This window comes from Drosophila albomicans, chromosome 3 (assembly GCF_009650485.2).
Source record: "Drosophila albomicans strain 15112-1751.03 chromosome 3, ASM965048v2, whole genome shotgun sequence".
NCBI classification, from domain to species: domain Eukaryota; kingdom Metazoa; phylum Arthropoda; class Insecta; order Diptera; family Drosophilidae; genus Drosophila; species Drosophila albomicans.
Window position 1 is genome coordinate 28,368,079 of NC_047629.2, and position 26,562 is coordinate 28,394,640.

At 40.2% G+C, this 26,562-nt stretch overlaps 3 protein-coding genes across 5 annotated transcripts; all 3 read left to right on the forward strand.

Annotated features, from left to right (window-relative positions):
- Positions 1 to 1,423: 1,423 nt before the first annotated feature.
- On the forward strand, positions 1,424 to 5,123 carry LOC127565392 (uncharacterized). The gene is made up of 2 exons (XM_052003550.1): positions 1,424 to 1,972; positions 2,028 to 5,123. Exons 1-2 carry the CDS (start codon positions 1,424 to 1,426, stop codon positions 5,121 to 5,123), a joined length of 3,645 nt encoding a protein of 1,214 aa, XP_051859510.1.
- Positions 5,124 to 7,737: 2,614 nt separating this feature from the next.
- On the forward strand, positions 7,738 to 19,682 carry LOC117568026 (glycogen-binding subunit 76A). 3 transcript variants are annotated; one of them, XM_034248364.2, is made up of 3 exons: positions 7,738 to 8,538; positions 15,259 to 15,547; positions 17,221 to 19,682. In XM_034248364.2, the coding sequence occupies exons 2-3, from the start codon at positions 15,380 to 15,382 to the stop codon at positions 18,901 to 18,903; spliced, it is 1,851 nt and encodes a 616-aa protein (XP_034104255.1). In that variant the 5' UTR covers positions 7,738 to 8,538; positions 15,259 to 15,379; the 3' UTR covers positions 18,904 to 19,682. The 3 variants fall into 3 exon arrangements, with proteins under 3 accessions (XP_034104255.1, XP_034104254.1, XP_034104256.1); XM_034248363.2 differs by lacking the exon at positions 7,738 to 8,538 and adding an exon at positions 11,743 to 11,918; XM_034248365.2 differs by lacking the exon at positions 7,738 to 8,538 and adding an exon at positions 11,743 to 11,912.
- Positions 16,285 to 17,042, forward strand: LOC117568027 (peroxiredoxin-2). Its single transcript, XM_034248367.2, has one exon. The coding sequence runs from the start codon at positions 16,358 to 16,360 to the stop codon at positions 16,946 to 16,948; it is 591 nt and encodes a 196-aa protein (XP_034104258.1). The 5' UTR covers positions 16,285 to 16,357; the 3' UTR covers positions 16,949 to 17,042.
- Positions 19,683 to 26,562: the final 6,880 nt, after the last annotated feature.

Consider the following 26,562-nt stretch of genomic DNA (forward strand, 5'->3'; position numbering starts at 1 on the left):
TGTGAGACTTGATGCGTCACTTTCTGAAGTTAAGCTAGCTGCATTTAATTCTTCTGAATTAGCAGTACGGTTGGAGCTATTAGGAACGTGCTCAAGCTTCGTTTGACTTAGCTCAGAATGCGCTAGAGGAGATCGACTATAATGAGATCGGTAGTGAAACGCGGGACAATTTCGATGAGCGTTTTCTTGAAGTGAAATCGCGTGTTCGAGCGCAATTTGACAGTCGTGAACGCCAATTGATTCGGTCGTCCACATTGCGGCGTGATGAGACAATCGATCCTTCGGCTAATGGCCTCAGTGCCCGCGCTAACAGACGTCGTCTTCCCGAGCTCAAACTTCCCACGTTCGGTGGAGGCTACACGGAATACGCGAGTTTTTGGTCAATGTTCGAGTCTGTCATTGACAAGGATAATGAACTAGATGATGTTGAAAAGTTTCAGCATCTTCTATCGTGTTTAACTGGTCCAGCGCTGGATGCAGTTCGGTCGTTGGAGATATCGCGGCCCAATTATCGTGTGGCTCTGGAGATATTGGATAATCGGTTCAACAACAACCGACTTGTGTTCCAGTCGCACATCAAGGATCTGTTGGGTACCAAGAAGGTGGAGGCAGGAGCATCCGTGGCCACTAAACTCCGTGAGTTTAGCGATAAGGTAAATGTTCACATGGGGGCATTAAAGACTCTGGGCCGTCCAGAGGAAATCGCGAACAGCATTCTGATTTACGTGCTGCTGCAAAAGCTGGATGTGGAAACCCAGGCTGCGTGGGAGGATAGCAGGGCATTGGACAACCCTGCCGCCGATAAAGTGCCGACATCCAATGAGTTCTTCACGTTTCTGGATGAAAGATGTCGGAAGCTCGAGACTCTGCAATACGCTATGGGTAGTCACACAGCAGGCTCACAGGTGGAAGGAGCTTTAGCCATAACGGCAGCAGGAAGGCGTTTGTGGCCCAATCTAGCCCCAGCAGAGCAAATGTTTGTGGGTTTTGTGACGCGCCTGGTCACGGCATATATTCCTGCCCCATCTTCGCAAATTTGTCGCCCTTCTTGAGGCAGAGAGAAGTGAAGAAGCTCGCTCTCTGCTTTAACTGTTTGAAGAAAGGACACCAAACTCGATCCTGCACATCTGGCGCTTGCCGTAACTGTGGTGGGCGGCATCATTCTTTGCTACATTTCGAGACATCTCAGCGAGCCTCGTCAGCTGATGCGTCTGCCGCTTTGCAGCCTCAAGCGTCCACTTCTCTTGCTGCTCAGTGTCGTCGTTCTGATGCTGTGCTCTTGGGTACTGTTGTTGTTTGGCTTAAGAGTCGAGCTGGGTCGTTCGTTCCTTGTCGTGCTCTGCTGGATTCCGGTTCGCAAATCCACATGATGACGTCCCATTTAGCCCAACAGTTACAATTAAAACGGACGCGATCAGATGCTATGATTTCTGGCCTCGGGGACACAAACGTTTCTGTTGAAGGATGCACGGTCAATGTTTGTATGCGCTCTTGCATCACCGACTACTCGGTCAACTTTCAAGCTGTTGTGGCATCGACAATCACCAACAGCCAGCCGAACTTTGCTATTGACATCGACGGTTGGGCAATTCCATCCAACATTCAGCTAGCTGATCCTGCATTCAATCGTCCGCAGCGCGTGGACCTGCTGATTGGTGCAAGCCTATTCTACGGCTTGTTATGTGTAGGACAAATAGGCCTTGGAGATGGATTGCCTATTCTTCAGAAGACCCGCCTTGGTTGGATCGTTGCTGGTGGTGGTGACAGTACGACGCACACAGCATTGATGGCAGCGCAAAAGGGTTCTGAAAGTAGTAACGATCAAGCAGATGCCAGCCTAAATGAGCTTGTTCGCCGTTTTTGGGAAGTCGAGAGCTGCGAGTATGTGGCCACAAGGCTTAGTAGGGAGCAGCAGGATTGCGAAGAGCATTTTCGCAAAAATGTTACTCGGCTACCATCCGGTGAATACTCCGTAAGATTGCCAATGAAGTCTAGTGTTGACTCGTTAGGGGAATCATATACTCAAGCTCATCGTCGATTTCTCAATCTGGAGCGCAAATTGCAGCGGCATCCTGATCTTTAGGATGCAATACTCATCATTTATTGAAGAATACTTGAAGTTGAATCATATGTCGCGTGTTCCTGCTGAGACCATTGAGCGTTGCAAGTATTTTCTGCCACACCACTGCGTACTAAAGGCCGATAGCACGACAACAAAGCTTCGTGTTGTGTTCGATGGTTCGGCAGCGACATCCACTGGATATTCGTTAAATGAGGTTATGATGGCTGGTCCTGTTATACAGGACAAATTGATGCATATACTTCTTCGCTTCCGTACATATCTGGTGGCACTAACAGGGGATATATGCAAGATGTATCGATGTGTGCGCATGGCTTCAGCAGATAGCTATTATCAATGCATCTTATGGCGCGATTCGCCTGATAAAGAGCTGCAGATTTTCAAGCTGGACACCGTTACTTATGGCACGAAGGCAGCGTCATTTTTGTCGGTTCGTGCAATGCATCAGCTGGCGCATGATGAAGCAGACTCGTTTCCGGTTGGATCTGTTGCTTTGAAGAATGAGTTCTACGTGGACGATTTTATATCTGGAGGCGATTCAGTTGCTGAGGTTAAGGTCAAGCTGCAGGAAACCGCTGCAATTCTAGCTCGTGCAAACTTCAAACTCAGGAAATGGTGTTCCAGTCATGCCGAAGTATTGTCGGAGATAGCTGACGACGAGAAAGAGTCGTACATGAGGTTCAGCGATGGCAGCGAAATCACAAAAACTCTTGGCTTGGCGTGGGATCCCTCATCGGATCGGCTGCTGTTCTCGCTGTCGTTCTTAGAAGCTGGCTCCAAGCCGTGCAGGCGGTCTGTCTTAGCCACAATTGCACGATTTTATGATCCGCTAGGACTGCTTGGACCCGTCATGACAATGTTCAAAATATTTCTACAGCAGCTCTGCAAGGATAAGTTGACATGGGATGAAAGTTTGCCTTTGCAGCGATACACAGCCTGGGTAGAAATGTGCAGCAGTTTTAATTCCATTTCTAGTCTTTCATTCCCGAGAGCTGTTCTTGCTGCTGGGTGCCGTGTCGAAGTTCATGGATTTTGTGATGCCAGCGAAGAGGCCTACGGCGCTTGCGTATATGTAGTGTCCGGTGGACGCACTTCTCAGAGTCAGCTGTTGTGCTCTAAGTCCAGAGTCGCACCACTCAAAACTATATCAGTTCCCAAGCTGGAATTATGCGGTGCTTATCTTCTGGCCAAACTGCTTCATGCAGTTAGAAACATGGGTTTTCTTGATGGGGAGTTCTTTTGCTGGAGTGATTCATCGGTGGTACTCTCATGGATCAAGGATGATCCATACAAGTTCAACGTTTTTGTGGCAAATCGCGTAGCGTCTATTCAGGATCTTACCGTCAACATGAAGTGGCAACATGTTCCCACGGCTTTGAACCCTGCCGACGTACTCTCCAGAGGTACAACTCCAGAATGTTTAGCAGAGTCCAAGATATGGTTTCATGGACCGGAGTTTCTTGTTGGAAATCGAGATGGATGGCCTTCACAACGCTGCTTAGAGTCTTCAACGTTGGAAATGCGTAGTAAGGTCATGATAGCCACTTCTCCGTATGATGATATCACTCTTCGTTGCAAGTACCTTAACACGTTTGCCTCAATGCAGCGCGTATATGCGTTTGTGTTTAAATTTGTTAATCGTATAAAGCATCCAGGCCTCAACGTGGTAGATGTCAACAAAGGCACATGGCTGCTACTGCGATTGGTGCAGTTGTCAAATTTATGGAGTGATGTCAAGGAAATTCGTTCGAAGGGCTTCGTCAAGAAATCGAGTTCAATCGCTTCTTTGTTGCCGTTCATCGACCAATTTGGACTTCTGCGTGTTGGCGGTCGGCTAGCCAATTCAACTCTTCCCTACGATGCTCGCCATCCTATTATATTACCTCGACGGCATCCCATTACGTTGGCGCTCATCGCTCACCATCATGAAAAGAATCTTCACGTTGGAGCTAGAGCATTATTAGCAAAGATTCGGTTACAATATTGGCCGATTGGCGGACTGCGAACTGTGTCGAAGGTTGTTCGCAATTGCATCGAATGCTTCCGGGCCAAGCCCACTGTGCTCGAACCAATTATGGCCAGCCTTCCGAAGGAACGGCTTCTGAATTCTCGTGCCTTTGCAATAAGCGGAGTGGACTACTGCGGGCCGTTTTACTATAAATCTGAAGTTCGGAACAGACCCCCAATCAAATGCTACATCAGCGTATTCATCTGCTTTGCTAGCAAGGCGATTCATCTGGAGTTGGTGAAGGATTTGACAACTGCCGCCTTTCTGGGAGCGCTAAAAAGATTCGTGTCACTTCGTGGGAGGCCTAATCAGATTTGGTCCGATAATGCGACTAACTTTGTCGGGGCCAAAAATGAACTTCATGATGTCAAGAAACTTCTCCTCAGCGATCCTCATAAGGAGTCAGTTCATCGTGTGTGCCTGATGGACAACATCGAGTGGAAGTTTATTCCTCCTCGTTCCCCACATTTTGGTGGACTATGGGAAGCAGCAGTCAAGAGCGCAAAGCACCATCTGTATCGCTCTGTTGGTCGCTCTATTCTCAACTACGATGAGCTTCGCACTCTGGTTTGCCAAATAGCGGCAATAATTAATAGTCGTCCATTGCTATCAATTTCAGAAAGTCCTGACGATTTGGATGTGCTGACTCCCGCTCATCTATTGTTTGGTGGTCCTCCAACCGTGATTCTGGAGCCCGACCTAACTACGTTGGACTACAATCGGCTGGATGGTTGGCAGCGTGTCACTCAACTGCAGCAGGTCTTCTGGAATAGATGGCGGGAGGAGTATCTGACTCTTCTCCAGCAAAGATCGAAGTGGCGCACTCCTGACCGTCGTCTCCAAGTCAACGACTTGGTCTTGGTGAAGGACGAAAATTTGCCTCCTCTTCGGTGGCCGCTAGCCCGTGTCCTGGCGCTCATCCCTGGCAAGGACGGCGAGTGTCGAGTTGCCGACTTAAAGACGACGTGTGGCAGCACCCGGAGAGCCATAAACAAACTCTGTCTACTGCCCCTGAAGGATGATGTTGAAAGATAGGCTTTCAACGGCGGGAGTATGTCGGGAGCAGCAGACAGCGCATGTTAATGCAATGCTGTGACAGCGTCTGCCAGCAGCGCTGCATCTGCCGGCAGCGCTGCATCTGCCGGCAGCGCTGTATGCTCTCTGTTAGCGATCGCTTGCAGTTCGATCGGCTAATTGTTTGTTACTCTTGTTTGACTCTTCAATTGTAAATTGCTTGTATCGTGTCGGTGGCGAAGCTTGAAAGTGTTCAAGTCACAGCCAAATAATCAAAAGTGGTGGTTACATATACGACATATGTACCATATAATAAACAATTAATTTGAACTTTGCGTGTTTTATTTATTAACAATAGACGTGCAAATAAAGCTACTAAAAAAGCTTAGTAGTGCAACATATTGTATTTAAAAAAACATATATGTATGTATGTAAATTAGAATTGTGAAAAATGCGATAAGCTTTAAATAGGGCGTAAGAAATCATAATAAACTAAATCACTGTCAATAAATTTGCATTATACAATAATTTATTGTCTATCTATTACTAATTGAAAAAATTATAATGGCTTTAAGAACTACAAAACCAGCACATGAATAAATATTCCCGCACCTTAAATATATACATACATATAATTATTGTCAATTTAATATCACGCGCTAAACAAAGCCGCTTTAAAGCAATTTCTACTCGACCCGGCTCATAGCGGCAAAAAAAGAGAAAAATTGTTTAATATATCAAATATAATAGCGAGAGCGCCGTCGCATGGAAATGAAAGCGAAAGTAGCTTTTGACCCAAAAATTAATGTGGAACAGAAGAGTAAATTATCCAAAGAGAAACATATAGCGAAAGAGAGAGTGAGAGATAAAAAGACTGAAGAGAACATGGCACAGCATGACGACCCGGTTCACATGATTGCAAGCTGCAAATAAATGCAATGCTTACACACACATGTGCAATTTAAAACGAGTGCAGTGTAATTGAAAGATGCTCATACGTATGCATATTTTTATAGGGGACCCGACGTCAAGAGCAATTCGATTTGGTTTGAAGCAGGCCAGGCCAAATGCGGTCAACGCACCTTTAAGACAACAGAGAACAACCAACAATATCCAAAGTACACATAAATGCTCGCATAAATACCTACATACATACGTACATATATCATATACATATGCAGCATAGACGAACTGGCAGCCAGATAAAGAAAACATTGGTGCAAACACACAAGGAAAATTAAAAACAAACTAAAAATTAAAAAAAACAAACTGCGAGTATATTAAACAAACATGATGCAAAACAAAACCCTAATAAAAAAGAAAAACGCCGGCTTCACAGTAGACTGAGTGGAGCGAAACAATGCAGAGAGTGCGTGAGAGAGTTCGCGATAGATTGAGAGAATGGGAAAGTAAAACACACCTCGCAACAGTGAAGCAAGATAAACGAATATATCGAGAAATGTAGAAGTCAAAAGTAAGTAAAATATAGTATATATTTTTTTAATGAAATAATAAATATACTAAAAGTAAATTATATAAATTAAGTGCATTCATAAAATAATCACAAATTTTATTATTATAAAAATGCACAAAAAGCTCTAAAGCTTATATGAATGAAGTAATAATGTTTTTAACAATTCAATTTGAATTTTCTAGTACCTTCAAGAAAGTAAAGTAAAGTATAAGTTTTACTGCCATTGTAATCTTTAAAACGTAACTAAATTTAGTTTATTTTTTTTTCCAAAAACACTTAAAAAGTTTAAATAAATGTATTACTACAATCAAGTTTAGACTACATTTTTTAGAATGTAAATGATCATCTAAGAATGAAAAATTTAATTTAATTTTATTAATTGTAAATTAAAATCCCTCAAAAATTTAATGTTGATTAATCAATTTTAGTTATACAAGTTTTTAAACTTCTCAATGTATCAGATGATAATATCTTTGATACCACTGTTTGTTAGTTAAGCATCATTCGCTCTTCTGTTTTTCTCTCATTTTGCCCTCTCACACAAAAGCACCACCCAAGGCAGCCCACTCAGCTAGTGGAGAGCGGTTAAACGGTAGAGAAAAGTGAGAGTTAATGGAATACCGCAGAGCTTGCAACACGCTGAAGGCGCTCCTCAGTTGCCACACGACAGGACAGCCGCAAGGGCAGAAAGGCATAACGGAATGCAGAAGTCGTCGCGTTAAAGTTACAACAAATTCTGTAAAACAGTTTGTGTGATAAAGCATTGTTGTATCTGTGAGATACACTTGTGCTAGCACAGATAGAGATACCGATGTCAAATTAATACTAATTAAAGCGCAGCGTGCGATCTACTGGCCAGCTGTTTCTCCCTCACACACAATCTCTCTCTCTCTCTTCCAAACATTCTCTCACTCTCAACGTACGTATGAAATTCTCTTTTGCAAAAAGTTCTCGTATCTTTTTGTTGTATATCTGAATAAGTCCCATGCCATGCGTACTCTCAGCAGCAGCGTATAGAGTAGCGCCCGCCAGTGGGCGAAAGACGCAACTGCCGACCGCCGAACGCCGACCGTCGACTACCGACTGCTGACTGCTGGTGAGCTGCTACGACCTTGCAATGCCCTTGAATGACACTCTTATTGCGACCAAGTCGTCGTCGTTGCCACTACAACTGGCGGTGCTGCCACGGCTGCCACGACGAGCGCTGGCAAAATTTAAGAAATGAAATTCAATTGAAATTGAAATTTTTATCTCGTATTTAGCGTGAATCGTTTTGGTGTGAGTCTCGTGTGCTTTTTGCATAAATCCGACGGAGCAGCTCCTTTACATCACAACTAATCCCCTCGCAGAGACGTCACGCGTGTGAACAAAAAGGCATATGCGAAATATCAAAAATACAAATAAATAATAATACAAGTCAAAGAAAGCGAATCTAATTTGAAACATATCGTCGACCCATTTAAAGTGCACACAATTGCATCCAAAATAACATAGTGTTATCTAAGCAACTAGCGCCATCTGTGGGCCCGAACCGAAAGTTGTTGTGGAAGTGTATGTGCCTGTGACTGTGTGTGCGTGTCTGTGTGAGTGCGTTTAAAAAGTGAAAGTTCAGGCGAGAAGCATACTATATCCTTTTGCTGGGTCATTTCCTTGGCACATTTTTCAAAGGCGGAGGCGAAAACGAAGGCGAAGGCGGAGTACATAACGAGACCGAGACACGCAATACATAAGCCTTACTATATATCTACAACATAACGTCGACTTTGGTATAGCATACACACCAATACATTCACATATATGTATGAGCGCGTGTGTATATAAACGCCATTAGCTATACTACATCTATGTGTGCGATATTTATGCGACAACTTTGACAACTCATATTTTTTATTACTACGTGAACGGTTGAGCCAAGAACTTGGCCATACTATACAACAAAAAAAGGCAACCCCTTGGAGGCAGGTTAGTAAAATTAATAACAATTACCATAACAACTATTCGAAATAATGTGGAAATAAGTGCGTATAGAAATGGGCCAATTATAATTGTTGGATTCCACATTTATCTACAAATAATTGCTGCACAATGCTATATTAATATACATATAATCGTGTATCCGTCAGATACTTTTTTTTTTGTGGTGACATTGAACCGATTGATGGGTGGGCGAGGGCGAGTCCAAAGTGCTATGCGTGCGAAGCATGAATACTTGTAGTACAATACATAATCTAATAAGCGAAGTCTTTTTATTGAATATTATGAATAAACATCCGGCTAATTCAATCAAATATAGTTAGACTAGCTAAACTCATTTGTCAGGTCATTTCAAGTGACATGCAAATTCCACTTTTGATTTCATCAGATTCGTATACGTAATCGAATTGAATCTTTCCACTCATTTACTTTGCCAACTGCTTCGCAAACATCCTTTAACCGCAATTACAATCAAAACAAAGTCTCCCACTCCGGCTCAGGCTCAGGCTTTGGTTGTTACCGATAAAAATCAAGGCACGCGCTGTAAGTAGAGAGTCAAACGGAAAGCGAAAGCATGTGAAAATCGAAAGTGTATCTGTATCTGTAGCTGTAGTTGTAGCTGTATCTCTCTGTGTCCGTGCCTGTGTCTGCTCCAAAACGGCGCAAGCGTTTTTCGCATTGTAGTTGTTGTTGTTGTTATTATTATTATTATTGTGGCGGTGCTTGGCTTTGTTTGCTTTTGACATTTCGCTGGGTAGCAATGTCATACAAATATAAATAAAATACACGCGTTGCCAAACCAAGCGAGCCACCCACACCCACACCAAACACGCACTGACCGCGCCGACACACACACACACACACACACACACCCGCACACACATAAGAAAAGTCTGAGTTCTTCTCGTCAATAGGCGGCTACTTAGGGCGTCTCCATTCAAGTGCCAAAAACTTGACACAATTCTACACAAGCTATTGATTGTTTTCGATCCCCCGTGAAATCGATGAGCAACACCTCCCAAGTCCTCCCGGTTCCTCCTGGACAACACTTTGGGTTACGGCGCAAAAAAAGAAGAAACATTGCCGCGTGCTACGTGCGGCTGTCAATTTGGCTAATTCGCCATATAAAAAAATATATATTAATACATTTTGCTGGTGGTATATTTCTAAATAAAGAAAATCATTCAGCGTCAACGCAGTCAGCTGTTGTTTAGCTCTAAAATTTTGAAAGTGGGTGGACCAGCAAAAAGTGTTAATAAGTATATAGTAAATATATGTTTGTATTTCAAAATTATTTCTAAAGCAAATAGTAATGTCATTATGATAAATGATCTTAAGTGAGTTGAAGAATGTGGTCGGGAAAGCAAGTTCTGTTCTTTTTGCTACAATTTCTCAAATCCACATTGAATAAAATATAGTTTAGATAATTATTACAAATTACTAGACCATCTATAAAAAGCTGAAGGGCAATATCATTTATTATTAGATTTATTGACAGAACTCAAGAATATTTTAAATATATTTTTAACTAACACATTTTCTAATTTTGTTAAAAAGTGTGATAAATGTATAATATTTTATAGAAAAAAAATTAGCATGATTCATGAAATATATTTCAGCAGTAAAATCATATCCACATTTGTTAGCAAATCAATGTTTTAGGATCAGTATCCGTAAAGTGCTATATAGTTTATCTCATAAAATTGTTAAGGCCAATGTCAAAGCCAATTGCCGTACTTGTCTAAATCCGAACAGTCCATAAACCGATGACTGATAACAAGCTATCCGCTTAACACAGCTATTAGCAATAACTGGAACTCAAATAATCACGCTCCCAGCGGGCTGCTGATAAGCTCGGCCACTATCATAAATATTTACTATGGCTAATACCGAGGATATCTGCAAATACCTCTTAATTACATTGAACTAATGCCAATTTGTATGTATTGCAAACCAAAAGAGTCGACGAGGAAATACCCTAGTAGTTTAGGAATATCTTCTTTATAATTCTAAAACAAGTAAGACAGCTACCCAATTCGAGTAAAAGCAAAACAGTGCGAAATTTTACTAAAATATAACAAATTGTTATATTGCATAAATACTGAAACATTACAAAGGCCATTTTGTTTAATATATTGATATCAAAATATACTATAGAATACAAAAAATACCAGATTGTCATCCAAAGCCCTTAAGTCCCGTAGTTTGCAGGCGTTTATCTCTATACAAATGTATTTCTTAGATAACTTCTACAATTTTTACTTAAATACTATAGTTATTAATGTGTGTACTAAAAACCGCTCGAGCTGTCGAAAATTATTACTCTAATGTTTTAGTCTTTGACATCTAGTGTTTCATACGAACAGACACAATGGGTAACGGGTATAAAAATATATTATAATATTATACAATTCTAAATAGAATGTGCTTTACAAAATTCACATATAAAGCATATCAATATTTTTTAGAAGAATCTAGTATTCTTTTAATAAAGGTGTCTAAGTTTGTAGAAATGAAATGAATCAGTCCACTTTTAAGGATTCAATTCGCTTTCAAGTTTTTACGGCTTCAAGTCTTCGGCTCTGCGCTTCTTTTCTTGTTTCCAACTGCAACTGGTATTTCCTTTCCTTTAATTATATTAAAGAACTTTTGAGGGCTTTTGTGATCAAGCTTAAACGGCAGTAAAAATTTGTATATACCTAGGTGTTGCAGGGGTAGTCAACAGAGCTGTATGCCCTTTCCTTTTCTGAGGGTAACAGACAACCACATCCATATTCACATCCACATCCACATCTAGAGCGACAGCAACGTCGCTGATCACGAGCATTTCTCTATGCAAGCGGCTGTCAGGCTGGCATTGGACGATGGCGATAGGCAGAGGCAGAGACAGAGGCAGAGAGAGGGTCGCATCTGTCGGTGTCGGTGCTGCAGTAGTGCTACCTTTGGGATGCAGCGATTACGCTTACAGATACGATTGCCACACACACATACTGTTGCAGTTGCAGATACTCGATGTGTGTAAGTGTGTGTGTGTGTTGAGAAGTATATTTACACACAGGGCATAGACACATCAGAGTTGATCAGTGACAGGCCAGACGCTTGCGGTGCGATTTGCTGTGCTTCGATTTTGCCTGCCTGCCTGCCTGCCTTATCAATCAGCGCAAATTCGTTTAATGCCAAAAAACACTCAACGTATTCAGTGCATGCTCGCCTCACTGTCGCTGCAGACGTGGTGCAGCAGTTCGAGTTCTTTGAGTTCGCTAAAGTTCTTCGCGCCGAACTTTATTCGTAACCCCGTAAAGTGCGTATGTTAAAGCGAGTTGAATAGTTGACAACGCGTTGCCAACTCGCGAAAGTGAATAGTGAGTGTGAGTAAGGGAAAATTCACTTCGATTCGTTTTATTTCGGTTTAGTTCAAATCGGGTCATAAACTGTGCTCAGCACTTGTGTTTTTTTTTTTTTTACAGACTGCTAAAAATAAATTCCAAGTATGTTATCAGCGCTCATAATCGAAACGCCGGCGCGGCATGATTGACTGTTGCCTGTTCACGGTGGCACCCCCGACACCCCCGCGACCTCCTCCTTTCCCCCTCCGAATCCCTACAAAGTCATGTCACTGCCAGGTGAACTCGATCCTCAGTCGATGCTAAAATGTATCTGTGATATATGCGAATAAATCAAGTGAATCGTAAATCGTAAATCACCAAATGGCGCATGAACCCAACCACAATCACAATCTGTGGCTAGTTTCCCGCCCTTTGAGACGAGTTGAAACCGTGACTAACTAAAGTGCTAATCACAATGTGGATGACATGGATTTGCGTTTTGATAATCGCATCGACAGATAAGTGTATCTGTGTGTCGCGTTTAAATTGTGCAACGCTCGAAGATAGAATTGTCATCTCGTGAAATCAGAAATATATTAATTAATACATTTTGTTGAAATCGTTTAACGCAATTGTAATATTCTAGAACATTTTAATGGAATTAAAACTTCGACTCTTTGCAGTATCTTTCAGATACGTATTATATAAAATGAAAAGCAGCTGTCGGCTTAAATACAATACTCAAAATCCAAAAATTATAGTTAAACTTAATGAGATTTTTTAGAGTGTAGCGTAATGAGCTAGAATTATTAACCATTAACTTGTGTGCTTTACTTGTTGCTACTTGTGTTGAGCTGTCAACCCGCCCATTTAGCTCATTTGACCCTCTGTCATATATATCAATGTATCTCAACAACGCCTTGGCTTCATTATTTGCTTATTGTGTGTGTTCTTTTTCTTTTCTTTCTTTGGTTTTTTTGACCACAAAATACAAAGTTAACTAATGACACTTTATGCAAAAGTTATATTTGATTGTTTGGGTCGCTAGAGTGCCACTTGATGTACCTCAATTGGCAAACACGCCGAGCACACACATTTGCCCCAATTTAATTCAATTAAGCTACTTATGGGTGACAAACTGGCTTGAGATACAGTTCGTATCTGATAGTGCGTGTCTTTGCGTCGCAGATAGACGCACTTTGCCACTAAGCGAACATTCCGCAGACACTGTCAAAACAAAAAAAAAAAAAAAAAAGAGAAAACATAACATAAACATTTGTGTTTTTCTTTGTGATGAATGAAGAAAGTGAAAACAGCAAAACGGAAATGTTCCTTTTGGAAAACTACAATAAAAAAAACATAGCAAAGATCGTATGCATTGCTCAATTTTTATTTATAGCGAAATTCTTAGCAAATCTTTGCTTTTTTATATCGCTTTGCAGTCGCTTTATTTATAAAACGCTCGCCTAATATATGACTTGACTTTATGACTTTTATTATTATCTACTGTGTGGGGTATTTTAATGCAGTAGAAAACATTTTTGTGTGTATTTTTGGCATGCAAATATAGAATGCGAAATATTTTCGCATTTAGCTGCGATTTTATATATCAATATAGCGATAGTTTTGATATCAGTACATTGAACTTAAATCTGCGAATAGTGCATTGTAAATAAAGGAATATTACTTGATAATTTTATTTTGTTAAGTGACTTATTGAACTTGGTTTGAGTATTTTAAATTGAATCATTTTATATTTTATATGCATCTTCGGCCAGTTTCGTTTAGTATTCGAGCAAAATATTATACTTTTATATATTTATTTTTTTACTATTGAAAGGCTTTGTAGTCGGATCTAAAAATGTCAACAATTCGTCTATAATTATTATTCTAAATTAATTCAATTGTTTGGTATTTGTCACGTTCTCTCTTTCACACATTTTGTCTGTACTTCTTTCAATCTCTCTCTCTCTCTCTTTCTCTCTGCTACTGATCTGCAGAGACTGCGTCTTTTTTAATACCTTCTCCCTCTCCCTCTCGCACGTCATCTGCCGACAACTGCCCAAAACGCATTTAGCAAATTGGCCCAGGTCCAACAGCAATTTTCTGTTTGCTATGTGAAGAAAGGGACTTGAATATGTCGAATGCGACACGCCTGCTCAGGCAACTCGTTGCAACATGTTGTGAATGCCCAAAAGTAGCGCCGAAGCAATGATTCATTCAAAATATGCCATATGTTTCTATATAATATTCCTGCAATATTTCTTCGTTAAGTGAAAAACATTCGAAACAGTTTGCTTTATTGACCTCCTTAAACGATTGTCGATTGCCAGGGGCATGCAGGTTTTTCTTTTTATTTACAACTTTGTTCGATGCTTTTTGGCAAAATTCAATTTAATTTTTATTGTTGACTGCTCAATTAAGTTTCCTATGCACATTGCCAACAAGACATAAAAATAAGAAAAAACCGAGTCGAGAAAAAGGAAAAGGAAAAGAAATGCTGATCGTCTGCTGATCGTCGCCGGCAAAAGTTCAAGGCCAATTGAAATCGCAGCGATTGGCGTATTTGAAAACAGCTTATTTTCCTCTTGATTGGTCAATAATTGGTGGGCGTCATTTTGGATGTACCTGCGGCACGTGCAACAAGGCGAACACTTGATCTTATAAGCCCGAAACAAATCATGCACAAAAACACGGCTAATTGTAATTACTTTATTTTGGCACATGTAAAAAATGTTTGCTCAACTGTTGTAGAGGAAATGTCACGCGTTCATCAAATGATATAATCATGTTTTTTTTTATATTTATTTTGCGGTCTCGTATATTATTTATGTTTCTTACACTTTTAATATGATGACAATTTCGGCAGACACGCAAATCACTGACAGATGGTCAAGTATTTAAATTTATTTGAACAAGACGGAATGTTCAACTAATATATACCCTCTACAAAAGTTAAAAACTAAATACAGATATACAAATTTATATGGCAATAGCTAATTTGCTTTATTACATTTATTATTATCTTTTTTTTTAATTTATCATAAATGCTTGCCAAAACTTAGGGTATATAAATATTAAGTAATAAATCATTCCAACTAAATGCTTGCGGGAAATAATTAAAATTTAGCAAGTGTTTAGTGTACATCTCGCCTGTTGTAAATTATTTATATACATATAGTAAGTCATTAAATTAATTCGCAATCAACGAATTGAATGAAATATGCGAAACGAAAGTAAAAAGTGAGAACAGCTGTTTTCGCATAAAATCTTGAGTAAATTTATTTGTTTACTTGAGAATGAAAATCTCGACTGTTTTCCCAGCCTGAGTCAATAAACGAAAATAATAATTTGAACCACGTCATCTATGTATATTCCGCAGCATCGTTGCAGTAGCCGTAGTTGTTGTTGTTGTTGTTGTTGGCATCCGCACAGCCACCGACACCGCCATCGACATTGCCACCGCCCGCAGCAGCAGCAAGCATCACATTGACGTGACGTAAATGAACGAACCCGGCGATATACCATTGACACACACCAGCACGCCGGACAGCAGGCCGCCCTGCAGCATTATCTCAATCATACCAAACATAGGGATGTCATCATGCCGTGGACGTGCCGAGGCATTTGCGCGAAGCTTGTCCTCCAAGCTGCGCACCCTGGGAACCCAGGTGAGTTAATATCCTTCGCTTAAAGGGAACACAACGAAAAGTTTCAGACGTAGATAGCTGTGTTCTTTAAAATAGCAGTGCGACAGAACAAGAATAATAGAACAGTTTTTTTTTGCTTACGTCTTTTTGTTAGTTGATCACTTGAACATTGCTTAAATGAATATAGAATCCATTAAATTTCCTCTATTTTTAATAAAGTACTCAACGCTTCAGCTACCATTTTCAAAAAATGCAAAATTGTGCGGTTTTATTCCAAAACTTATTCAAATTAATGTATCGAAAAAATTCTACAAATATACTGAAAGCTATCTTTGGTTTATCAATATACTACTTCATTTAAAATATACCATAGAGAACAAAACATACCAGACTGTAAACCGCATCATCTATGAGTCGACACCAGTAGCCGTTTTCTCTCATATACAAATAATTTATTAAATAACTTCTGGAATATTATTCTTCCCTATCGGTAGCGTGCATAATAAATATATTATGCAGTAAAAACTAAATTTTGTGTTATACACTATTACAATAGTATTTTTCAATCTTAAAAGTGCAGGTTGCAAGCACTGCCTTTTCAAAGGACTCACCTGTACATAATCATCAAATATTCGTCTTAGAATAATGAGGAATATTTTAATTTTATTGTAATATGTATTTGTATTTAAAAATCCTTCACAATTATGTTGAAAATAAGAAACCCTTTCATAGACACTCAAATCACAATAGTTTTTTTGATGCCTAGCAATACTCAGTAGCAACACTAGATTGAAACTTAACACATCGTAGAATATAAAAAACACAAATAAGATGAGCTTACTGCTACGCAAGCCGGCTCCAGATTTCAGTACCATTGCAGTAACATCCTCTACTGGATTTAGATCAATGACGCTGCACGAGTTTCGTGGCAGATACGTGATACTTCTTTTTTACCCGGCGGACTTTTCGTTCGTTTGTCCGACGGAACTGCAAGCGTTCAGCGATCGTGCTCAGGAATTTCGTAGCGTTGGCTGCGAGATCATCGCCTGTTCCACGGACAGTCAATATGCCCACTGTGTCTGGATAATGCAGCCGCGCAAGCAAGGCGGTCTGGGTGACATGGACATACCGCTGTTGGCCGACAAGTCTATGAAGATTGCCCAGTCCTATGGCATGCTAGACGAGAGCACAGGTCTGGCTCATCGTGGCATGTTCATCATTGATCGCGTGGGCATTGTGCGGCATATTTCGGTGAATGATATTGGCGTGGGACGCAGTGTCGAGGAGTCGCTGCGTTTGGTTCAAGCTTATCAATTCACCGATGAGTTCGGTGAAGTTTGTCCGGCCAATTGGCGTCCTGGCGCCAAGACCTTTAAGAGCACCAATGCAAGCAAGGCCGAATACTTTAAGGGCGCAGGTTAAATTGAAGTCAACAAATACAGATACATAGAAATATGAGTTGAATAAATTTTAGCAACAAATATATGATATATGTTTCTGCAGCTAAATAGTAGAATGATGTCGTTGTATTAGTTTAGATATATTTATTTGTGCAGCTTTCATATGCGCTGCTTTTTAGCACATACTGGGCTTTAAGCTAGCAAAGCTTTGTAGTGTGTGTGCCATGTAGGTGAAAGTTATTGGCTAATTCATTAGCAGTTCATTAAAATAATTTTCCTTACTCTTTTGCACAGGCCAACGAGGAGGGCGCCAATGCAGAGGATGAGCCCATCATAAATGGCACAAATACCAACACTTGGGTGAATGCACACGAATCCGAACAGACTGTCACCGATCTGCAGCCGCTGCGCCATGAGTCGGACTCATTTTTCGACTTTGACTGCGAGCTGGAATCGCCAGGCAGTCCGGTGGATGAGTGCGAGTACTTGCGTCTCATAGAAACCGCCTCGAATACGCCACACAACTCCACCGCTGAGTCAGGCTACGCCTGCGCCTCGGCAGCCAGCAGTCACAGCAGCACCGATGGTCCATACTTTGATGCTGCCGCCGGCAGCAGCAGCAGCATCATCAGCAATATCCCAGACGAGCTGCTGGTCACGAGTCAGCCGCAGCCACATCCGCATCGTGGCAAAGTGCCACCGGCGGAGCTTAAGGAGTTTGCCAATGCTCTGCAGTTGAATGGCACACACGAGTTGCTCACAAATGGCGAGAAGGAGCAGGAGCACAAGGAAGAGGAAGTGAAGCAGGAGAGTGAAGATGAGACGCTGTTGCAGGCACAAATACTCAGTGAGCTGCAGCAGCATTCGGAAACCGTGAAGAGTATCGAGCAAGAGCAGAAGCTGGCAGCCGAGGAACCAGCTCTGCTCAATGGACACATAGATCAGGCAGAGGAACAGCTGCTGCAGCTTGAGGAGACTGCAGCGATAGCCACAGTCGAGGATAAGCAAGAAACGGAGCAGCAGCTGGAAGAGCAATTGCCAGCGAATGGTTCAGATGAGGTTGATAAGTGCGAGAGCAAACTGACAGTCGACATAGAAGTGGCGCAGCAGGAGCAGGCCAAGCAGACTGTCACTGAGGAGGACAAGGAGAAGGAGCAGGAAGATGAGACGGAGGCAGACAAAGAGAAGGAGAAGACAAGTCACAGTCATGGCATGGACACCACAGACGACGAGGATGACTGTCGACCGCAGCGTGTGCGTCGCTGCTCCTCACTGAAGACGGGCAAAACACCACCGGGAACGCCTGGACGCAAGAAGATTGTGCGCTTTGCCGATGTGCTGGGCTTGGATCTGGCCGATGTGAAGACCTTCTTGGATGAGATACCCACCATACCGAAGTCAGCGTTCGAGGATTTGGAAATACTGGAATCGGAACCGCCATTGGTGCTGGGACCGAAGTCCGATAAGCTGTTGATGCCGCTGTTCCAGCAGCCAGGCGGATTGGCCACATTCCTCGATGCGGTGCGCGAGAAGCAGGTGTCGCTGGAGAATGCCGCTATCAGCGATAGCATCAATCAGACCATCTCCGGTTCGGTGCGTGTGCGCAATTTGGACTTTCATAAATCGGTGCATATACGCTATTCGCTGGACGGGTGGCGCAGCTATGCCGATCTGCAGGCCAACTATGTGGAGAACTCCTGCGACGGCTTCTCCGACAAGTTCACGTTCGTGCTCTTCGGCAACTCGCTGCATGTGGGCCAGCGTTTGGAGTTTGCGGTGCGCTTTCAGTGCAAGGGTCAACAGTTTTGGGATAACAATTATGGCGCCAACTACTGCTTCCAATGTTTGCCCTCCTCGAATCACACGGCATCGCCGGCGACTGTGGTGACTGGCGCCGTGCCGACGCATCATGCCAGCAGTCTGGTCGGTATGCTAAGCCCCGCAGCGGGCGATGCCTGGTGCAATTCGTTCTACTAAATCACACACAACAAACCAAATTTAGTAGCTATGCATGTTGCGGGGGAGGAGGCAGTAGACGACGCGGACGCGGGTCGTTGGGTCGTTGCAGTCAATGCCATGAATGCCATACGCCGTCAATGGTTGATCGATGATGAAGTTGTTGATGATGATGATCAGCACCTTGACAGCGTGTGCAGTGGCATCTGCCACAACCAAAGATCAGAAAGATCAGAGATCAGATCAATACCAAAATAATGAGAACGGCGTTAATCCCCCAACCATACACACACACACACACACACTCACACACTTACACCCACACACCCACACACACACACACACACACACACACACACACACACACACACACACACACACACACACACACACTCACACACTTACACCCACCCACACACACACACACACACACACACACACACACACACACACACACACACACACACACACACACACACATCACCAACCTTGTATGTACGAGTATGTAAGGCAAATTGTTTATATTTTTATAGAGCGAAAGAATAGAGCTGGAGGTAAACCAGAAGCAGGAGCAGGACAACCAGGCGAATCAAATTACAAACAAGCTACATGAAAATTATAAACAATGAAAATGATCAAGCAAAGCGCCAGCAGAGTGCGAAAGAATCCCAAAGATAGTTGTTAGTCTATACGTTATAAGAAGAGCAAGTGATAACAAATGATGATCATGATAATCCAATGTCCATGATATAGCTAAATCATGCATATGATTGCGATTATATTGAAAAGTCTTTAAATGTCTTCTATATATTGTCTTGATTTCGATACTTTCTGTTTTTTTTTTAGCAGTTTGTTCAGGCGTGTGAGGGGCTCCCATTGCGTATACGCAACAAAATACTACAAAACAGTTCCTCGAATCAGAATCATAATCAGTTACAACATTCATATCTAGTCAATTCAAGTTTACCCACAAAGACTTTGACCTTAATCATACCCACATATAACATATAGTCAAAGGGTAAAAAGCCCAGTCGAATCTCTTGCCAAACCTCATTAATTCTCCATAATAGATGCTACAACAACAGATCACAGCCCAACACATACTGAACACTCTTCTCTTTGATATACCAAAAAGAATAACTCTGTCTCTCCTTATTTTAATTTCCATTTTTTCATTTTTTAATTTTATTTTTGCTTAGTTATTAATTTAAAACGATTTATTTTACGATTTCGGTGTTTTTATTCATAATATATATACGATATACAATATAACATATTAAATATACAAAATAAAACAAAAAATGATATACTTTAGTTAATATTTTTCTTATTTCCTATTCCTTTGCTTTCGTTGTTAACTTCTAAGTTAGGAATGAGAATCGGTCATCAATTAATTGGTATTAGAGTTGATGTTCTCACTTTATGAAACAAATAATACTACAACTGGCCAACACATTTGATCCACACCAATAGCATACATATGCACCTAAAAACCTACATGCGTATGTATGTAAATCAGGGATAAACAAAGAATCTAACAATAACGATTAATTATTAAAATAAAATGACGAAAACAAAACGCAGCTACCTCAATGTTTTCAAAATGAGAACTTAGCAAAAGTTAAACAACAAAATATATATGAAAAAGAAAAACAAAAACTAAAATAAAATATTAATTATGTTATATATGTTTATTGCATAGCAAACATGTAAAGATACCAATCTAATAAAAAAACTAACTTTAAAAGTTATAAACTATGTATGTATTTATACAATCGACTTGTATAACCGAATCCATCAAGAATTCTTTGCATTATTTGGTGAAAATATTGACGCCCCAAAGCAAAGCCCCATTAAACGTTAGACTGAAGCGTGAGTATAGAAACAGCTTTCAATACCATATACATACATACATATAGTACACACTTATTGTACGTTAGCTTATGAGATTTGCCTAGAACGTTCCATAGAACAGAAACTGCTGGTACAGATTGTTAAAGATTCTTTATGTGCTGCGGGGCAATTAAGCAATAGTTGTGCAACTAATACTATTTAAATTGATATGTTAAAAGTCGAAACTGAGAACATAATAAATAATAAATGCATTTTCCCAAAAACAATTACACGGTATCTTAATTTTTGATCACTTCATACCAGTTATACGCAAAAATTATGTTTGCCAACAGCTGTCGCCATCACTGGTCACAGAGTTGCCATTTTATTAATCATGCGCACTGTTGAACCACCTGTTGACTGAGTGCTCAAAAGCTCACTGCTATAACGATAATTTCATATGCTCGAGTAATCGATTGCAAAAGCTATCGACAGCTGCTCAGCTGACTATGCACCAGCTGTAGTGATAGCGCCATCTTGCGACTATACTTGCTTGCGCCATCTCACGAGCATGCTTTGTAACTTCTTAAAGGCAATTAACATCATAATGTGAAGTGTATTTTAATTTAAAAATTATTCCAATGAAATACTTTTACAAACTTTTAATTTATGAAAAGGTATTCATTTAAAATTCATAGTATGTGTACATATATTGGAATATTGTAATTAAACGAAAAATGTAATTAACAAAATAATAAAACATTTATAAGTGACGAAAAACGTATCATATTAAAATATGCAAATCGGGCATTAAGACACTATTCAATTAAATGAAAATTTAAGCAAATTACATGTAACACTATAATAGCAAATTAACTAAAGACATATCAAACTAATTTGGTACGTGTCTTTCAGTAGTTTTGAACATCATATAAGCAGACGATAATTTGAAACAAGAGAAGTTAATTTAGTAATTATAAAATTGACTTTGGGCAAGGCATTGATTCACACTTCAATATTTGAGTACTTCGTTCGCTGTGATGACGACTGTATATCTGTAATTTCTATAGAATATAATATTTGTCGTTTTCTTGGTTTCCCTTGAGATGGGAAATCAAATAAAATGACTGGCAAATAGGCAAATGTAGAAGTCCCCAAAGAAAACTTGAAAACGAAACGGTTTATTATGCTTATGCGAATGCGATGACAACAAAAAGGCATAATAGTAAAATTAAATGTGTCTATTATGCCAGCAATACAATGCACACATAAAACCACACTCACACATACACATACACACAGGCAGTCCCAGGACACACAATCGTATGGCCCATGGAAACATTTGGTAGACAAGAAACGTTTAAGGAAGGATGTGTTGCTTAGGACAGATGACAGAGAAGAGCAGCGGGCAACGGGCAACGGGACAGGCAGCAAGGGGATGTGGCATGGTGGCATGCCACACACATAAAAACAAATGCACACAATACAACAACAACAACAAGAACAGCCACAACGATAACTACAAGAGCATTGAAACATTGAAGCTCAGTTCTTGACAGAGAAAGAAAAGCGAAATCAACTTGAGGGCTGACGCTTGGTCTGGGCCCGACTCTGTGTTCTGGAATGAGTCCTTGGCCCGGGCGTGTTTGTTGTCAGATAAGCGCAATAATATGCACGTATTTTACGGCGAATTCAACGCCATCCCCAACTTCATTTAGCAGCTCCCTAATTTCGCGTACATTTTCTAAGAATGCGCAAATTTAAATACGAATTGTTTTCAGTTTTGTTTGCCCATCGTCGCTTTGCCTAATTGACTTTGCGTGAACCACGCAAAACACCATCCCCAACCTCCCGATTCCCCTTATTCCTGATGCTGGTCCAAAAACTTGGTAAGAATAGACGACAATCAGCGTTCATTTTTTGTTTGGCTCTTTTTTGTATGCGTCTAATTTGTGTGCGGTTTATGAAAAGAATAACAGCTTCTTCCACTCTGACTTCACTCTGCGACCTAATGAAAATACATATATTTTTGTTTACTTCACAGCTTGTCCTCAAAGTTGTTGCACATTCCACAGCTTATTACATTCTGATTGTTGGCATAAAATAGCGACTTAACCCTCAGCAAAAGAGCTGATACTGGAAATTGTTAAAAATCTAATTGTGGATTTAATGCAAATTAAAAGACAATAATAATATTTAAATGCTTAGATAGAGCATACAATATAATCGAAACCTTAATATATACAATATTATATATTTCAAATTTTGCTCTTACCACATGAAAACCCAAAACTACAAATCTACAAATAATATGATATTTAACACTGAATGAATTAGAAATAAATTAATACTTTGTGAGTATTATTTTAAGTGGTTTAATAAATAAACATTTTATTATATTTTTCTTGTTCCTCATTTCCACGTACAAAGCTGATAATCTGTAAGAAATTGAGGAAGAAAATTAAATAGAAAACTATAAAATTATTTTTAGAAACCATATATTTCATCATATAAATCTGTTGTAGTTGTTGAGATTGAAGTGCTTGCAAGACGAGCTCTTCAGAATGTTGAATTTAATTGAAGTCATCTGACAGGTTTTATGTAGATTAAGCTTTAAGGCTCTTAAATGTTTGAAATTATTATTAGCAATTATTTTAATATATAGTATTTTGTTATATTATTCATTATTTGTATTAACAAATCAAAGACAAAGTCTAACTACATAACTGCCAAGCAAGTTATATTCATCATCAACTCAGTAGCAACCTCTTAGAGTATTAACACTTCCTCAAAATGATTGTACTATATTTCTTTGATATATGCTAATTTTAATATTAAAAGAAGAACTTTGTAACATGCAAAATATAATTGAAATCAGCTGTCAGCTTTCAAGAATTACTGCGAGAGTGGGCTTGCACTGATTAGAGCATTGTTTTGAGCTAAGCGGACATCTAGGTGCCACACTGCAGCCATTCAAAAGGACAATAAGGAAGGAGGAGAGAACTAAAGTGGCCATTGGGAACAACAACAAGAAACGGCAGCAAAGAGCATCATCATTGCCATCATCATTGATGGTATTCAGCATCTCTTCTGGCATTCGGCATTCCTGGGTATTGTATTTCATTTCCGTTTTCATTATTATTTGTGGCTGGAATGCTGGACGGTCACAGAATGTCCTTTTGGCTCACGCCTTTGCCTTTGTCAATGTCGTTGTCTCTCTCTCTCTCTCTCTCTCTCTTTGTCTATCTCGCTCAGTATATTTTTTATCGCGCCCGTCTTCCTTGTCGTCTTCGTCGTCAAGAACAACGCCAACGACGCTGCCAACTTCCTGCTATCGTGCTAATTTCCGTTGCTTTATCTTGACACAATGGTGCGCATTAAAAGCGAGATGGGCAAACTTCATAACTAAGGGCGCTGCCAAGACGTAGCGGGAGCGGAGGTGTATCTTCATTGTGTGTGTGTTCGTGTGGCAGGGTTGACTCTGCTCCAATGCAACGCTGACCGCTGCGCTTTTATTTCCGCCCCACATTTTGTCGCCATATTAGACGCCATTTTTGTTTTCGCATTGTCAACACATTGTCATTGGATGGCAACTAACTAGATGAGATTGAGAGTGAGCGAAAGAGAGAGAGAGGGAGAGATAGAAGTGAACTGCTCGCATTTGCATGCTGTTTGTTATTCGTATTTTATTTCATTTTTCGGCTCTTTCAAAATATTGATAAATGCCGCCCATTAAACGCGATTAACAATTTGAATTATGTGGCAAAGCCAAATTTTATTGCCAACACAATTCTATGGCCAAACAAATGGCATCATTATTAAAATATATGTACCTAAGTGTGTGTGTGTGTTGTGTGTGTGTGTGTGATAATGCAAAGCGACCATAATTGGGGGCGGGGTTGGAGACTCAAAAGTGAGCTTCCCGCGCGTATTTAAAAATTGTTGTGCTTACAATTTGCGTCGCTTGAATTTCAATGCAACCGCGAAAATTATTGCCAATTGTTTGTGCTCGACCAGCAACAGCAAAAGCAACAGCAACAACAACAACAGTAGCAACAGCTCCACAACAATAAATGCCTCAGAGACTAATGCAATTTTAGTCTAAACAGTCGGCAACAATTTCAATGAATTGCATCAATTGCCGGCCCATTGTTGATGCCCTGCTACTAAAAATAAAAAGCGAAATACTGTTACGCCCTATTGTCTGGGCGTGGCTGGTTGCACGTTGGCCAACTTCTCTGCTGTTGTTGTTGCTGTTGTTGTTGTTGCACTGCACTCGCGGGGGTAATAAAATAATTGCAGCGCACGTGTCAAAAATATTCAAAAGGATTAAGCTTCCACTCCGCTCGAATGCGAGCACGAGTGAAAGTACGAGGGGGATGATGACTGCAAATCCAGCAGCAGCAGAAGCAGCTTCCCTTTGGTGTACGCATTGTCCAACTGATTGCATAAATTGTTATGGAATGCCACATAGACGAACACTCATTTTGAAGAATTTTGTGAATGCCAGCAAGGACAATTCGTGGCAACAGCAACAACAGCAACACTCGCACTTCATGCGCCTTTTGTGAGCGAGGCGCACTGGCGAAAGGGTCTCAATCGAGTTGCGGCTGAGGGATTGTTGTCAGTGCCGGACAACGCCTTTGCTTTTTACCACACTCTACTCTATCAAATATTTATGTTTCGCCGAGTTCTAAATGGAGTTTGTAACAGCATTTTATAGTTCTATATATAATATGAAAGCGATTGTAGTACAAAGTTATGTGTTCATAAATGAAATAACGTTCTTCAGCTATACGTTAAATAAAAATATGAAAATTATGCGCCTTGATTAATAGCTCAATTAATCTAATAGTATTAATATTATTGTATTTTATATTTTTTTTATTCAAAGAAACATAAATGCAATTTCTTTGATTTAAATTGTCTGAAGTAATGTGATAGCTTTCAGCAATTAAAATAATAAGTAACATAATTTACTTCAGTTTAACATTAAATAGGAAAATTATTCTTTTTATTAAAAAAACATTTAATAATGCGTATGTTTGTCATATTTTGTATTCTTTATTGCGCGGCCACGCACGCGTATCAAAACTAACAACTAAGAGAAAATGTTCTGACTAAGCCGCACTTAGTAGCGGCGTCAGTTAAACTAAATGGCAGCACTGGCAGTCAAATGGCAGTACTGCACTTTGGTGCGAACCCCGATTTGCACGCAAAACGACCAAAATTGGAGGCATGTTCGGCGTTTTCGCTCACTGTGCAAGCTCTCGGCATATTGCTCGCTCGCTCACCTCACTCGCTCTATCTCGCTCTTTCAATTTTGATATTTCCATACAAATTTGCCTTCTTTTCTGTTGTTACGCTAATATTGTCAAATGCTTTCTTAGTGAAGAGTGCTGCTCTGAGAGAGCTTATATTGAAAAGCTTTCTCATGAGCTTTCTACCTATGATCCGTTGTTACTGCATTTTTGCGGCAAATTCGTGATGAACAACAACAAACACGGTACCAAGAGCCATCATTCGTAAGCCCGCATTGCAGTTTTTGAACTTGACGTGCATGCTGTTTGTTAATATTTACAAAGCTAGTCTTTGGTTAGACGCTGGCTTGCTTGCGTTAAAGTTTGTACAATATAGTATTTATTGTTTTAATGTGAATTGAAATAAAGTTGATATCCAAAAACATTTGATATTAAATGAATAAAATAAATAAAATATTTAAATGATTATACAAATTTAACAAAATTTTGTTTTTTGAACTTTTTTTAAACCTACTCAAAATAAGGTGCATTTTTCTTGGTAATTAGAGTAGACACACTTACGTATTTTAATTTTTTATAAGAAAAG

What these genes read in the sequence shown, in the direction of transcription:
- LOC117568027 (XM_034248367.2), top strand. Translation starts at nt 16,358, where the DNA reads ATGAGCTTACTGCTACGCAAGCCGGCTCCAGATTTCAGTACCATTGCA.
- LOC117568026 (XM_034248364.2), top strand. Translation starts at nt 15,380, where the DNA reads ATGAACGAACCCGGCGATATACCATTGACACACACCAGCACGCCGGAC. An exon ending in TGCGCACCCTGGGAACCCAG is followed by an intron (nt 15,548 to 17,220) that starts GTGAGTTAATAT and finishes TCTTTTGCACAG; the next exon opens with GCCAACGAGGAGGGCGCCAA.
- LOC127565392 (XM_052003550.1), top strand. Translation starts at nt 1,424, where the DNA reads ATGATTTCTGGCCTCGGGGACACAAACGTTTCTGTTGAAGGATGCACG. An exon ending in TACCATCCGGTGAATACTCC is followed by an intron (nt 1,973 to 2,027) that starts GTAAGATTGCCA and finishes CATATACTCAAG; the next exon opens with CTCATCGTCGATTTCTCAAT.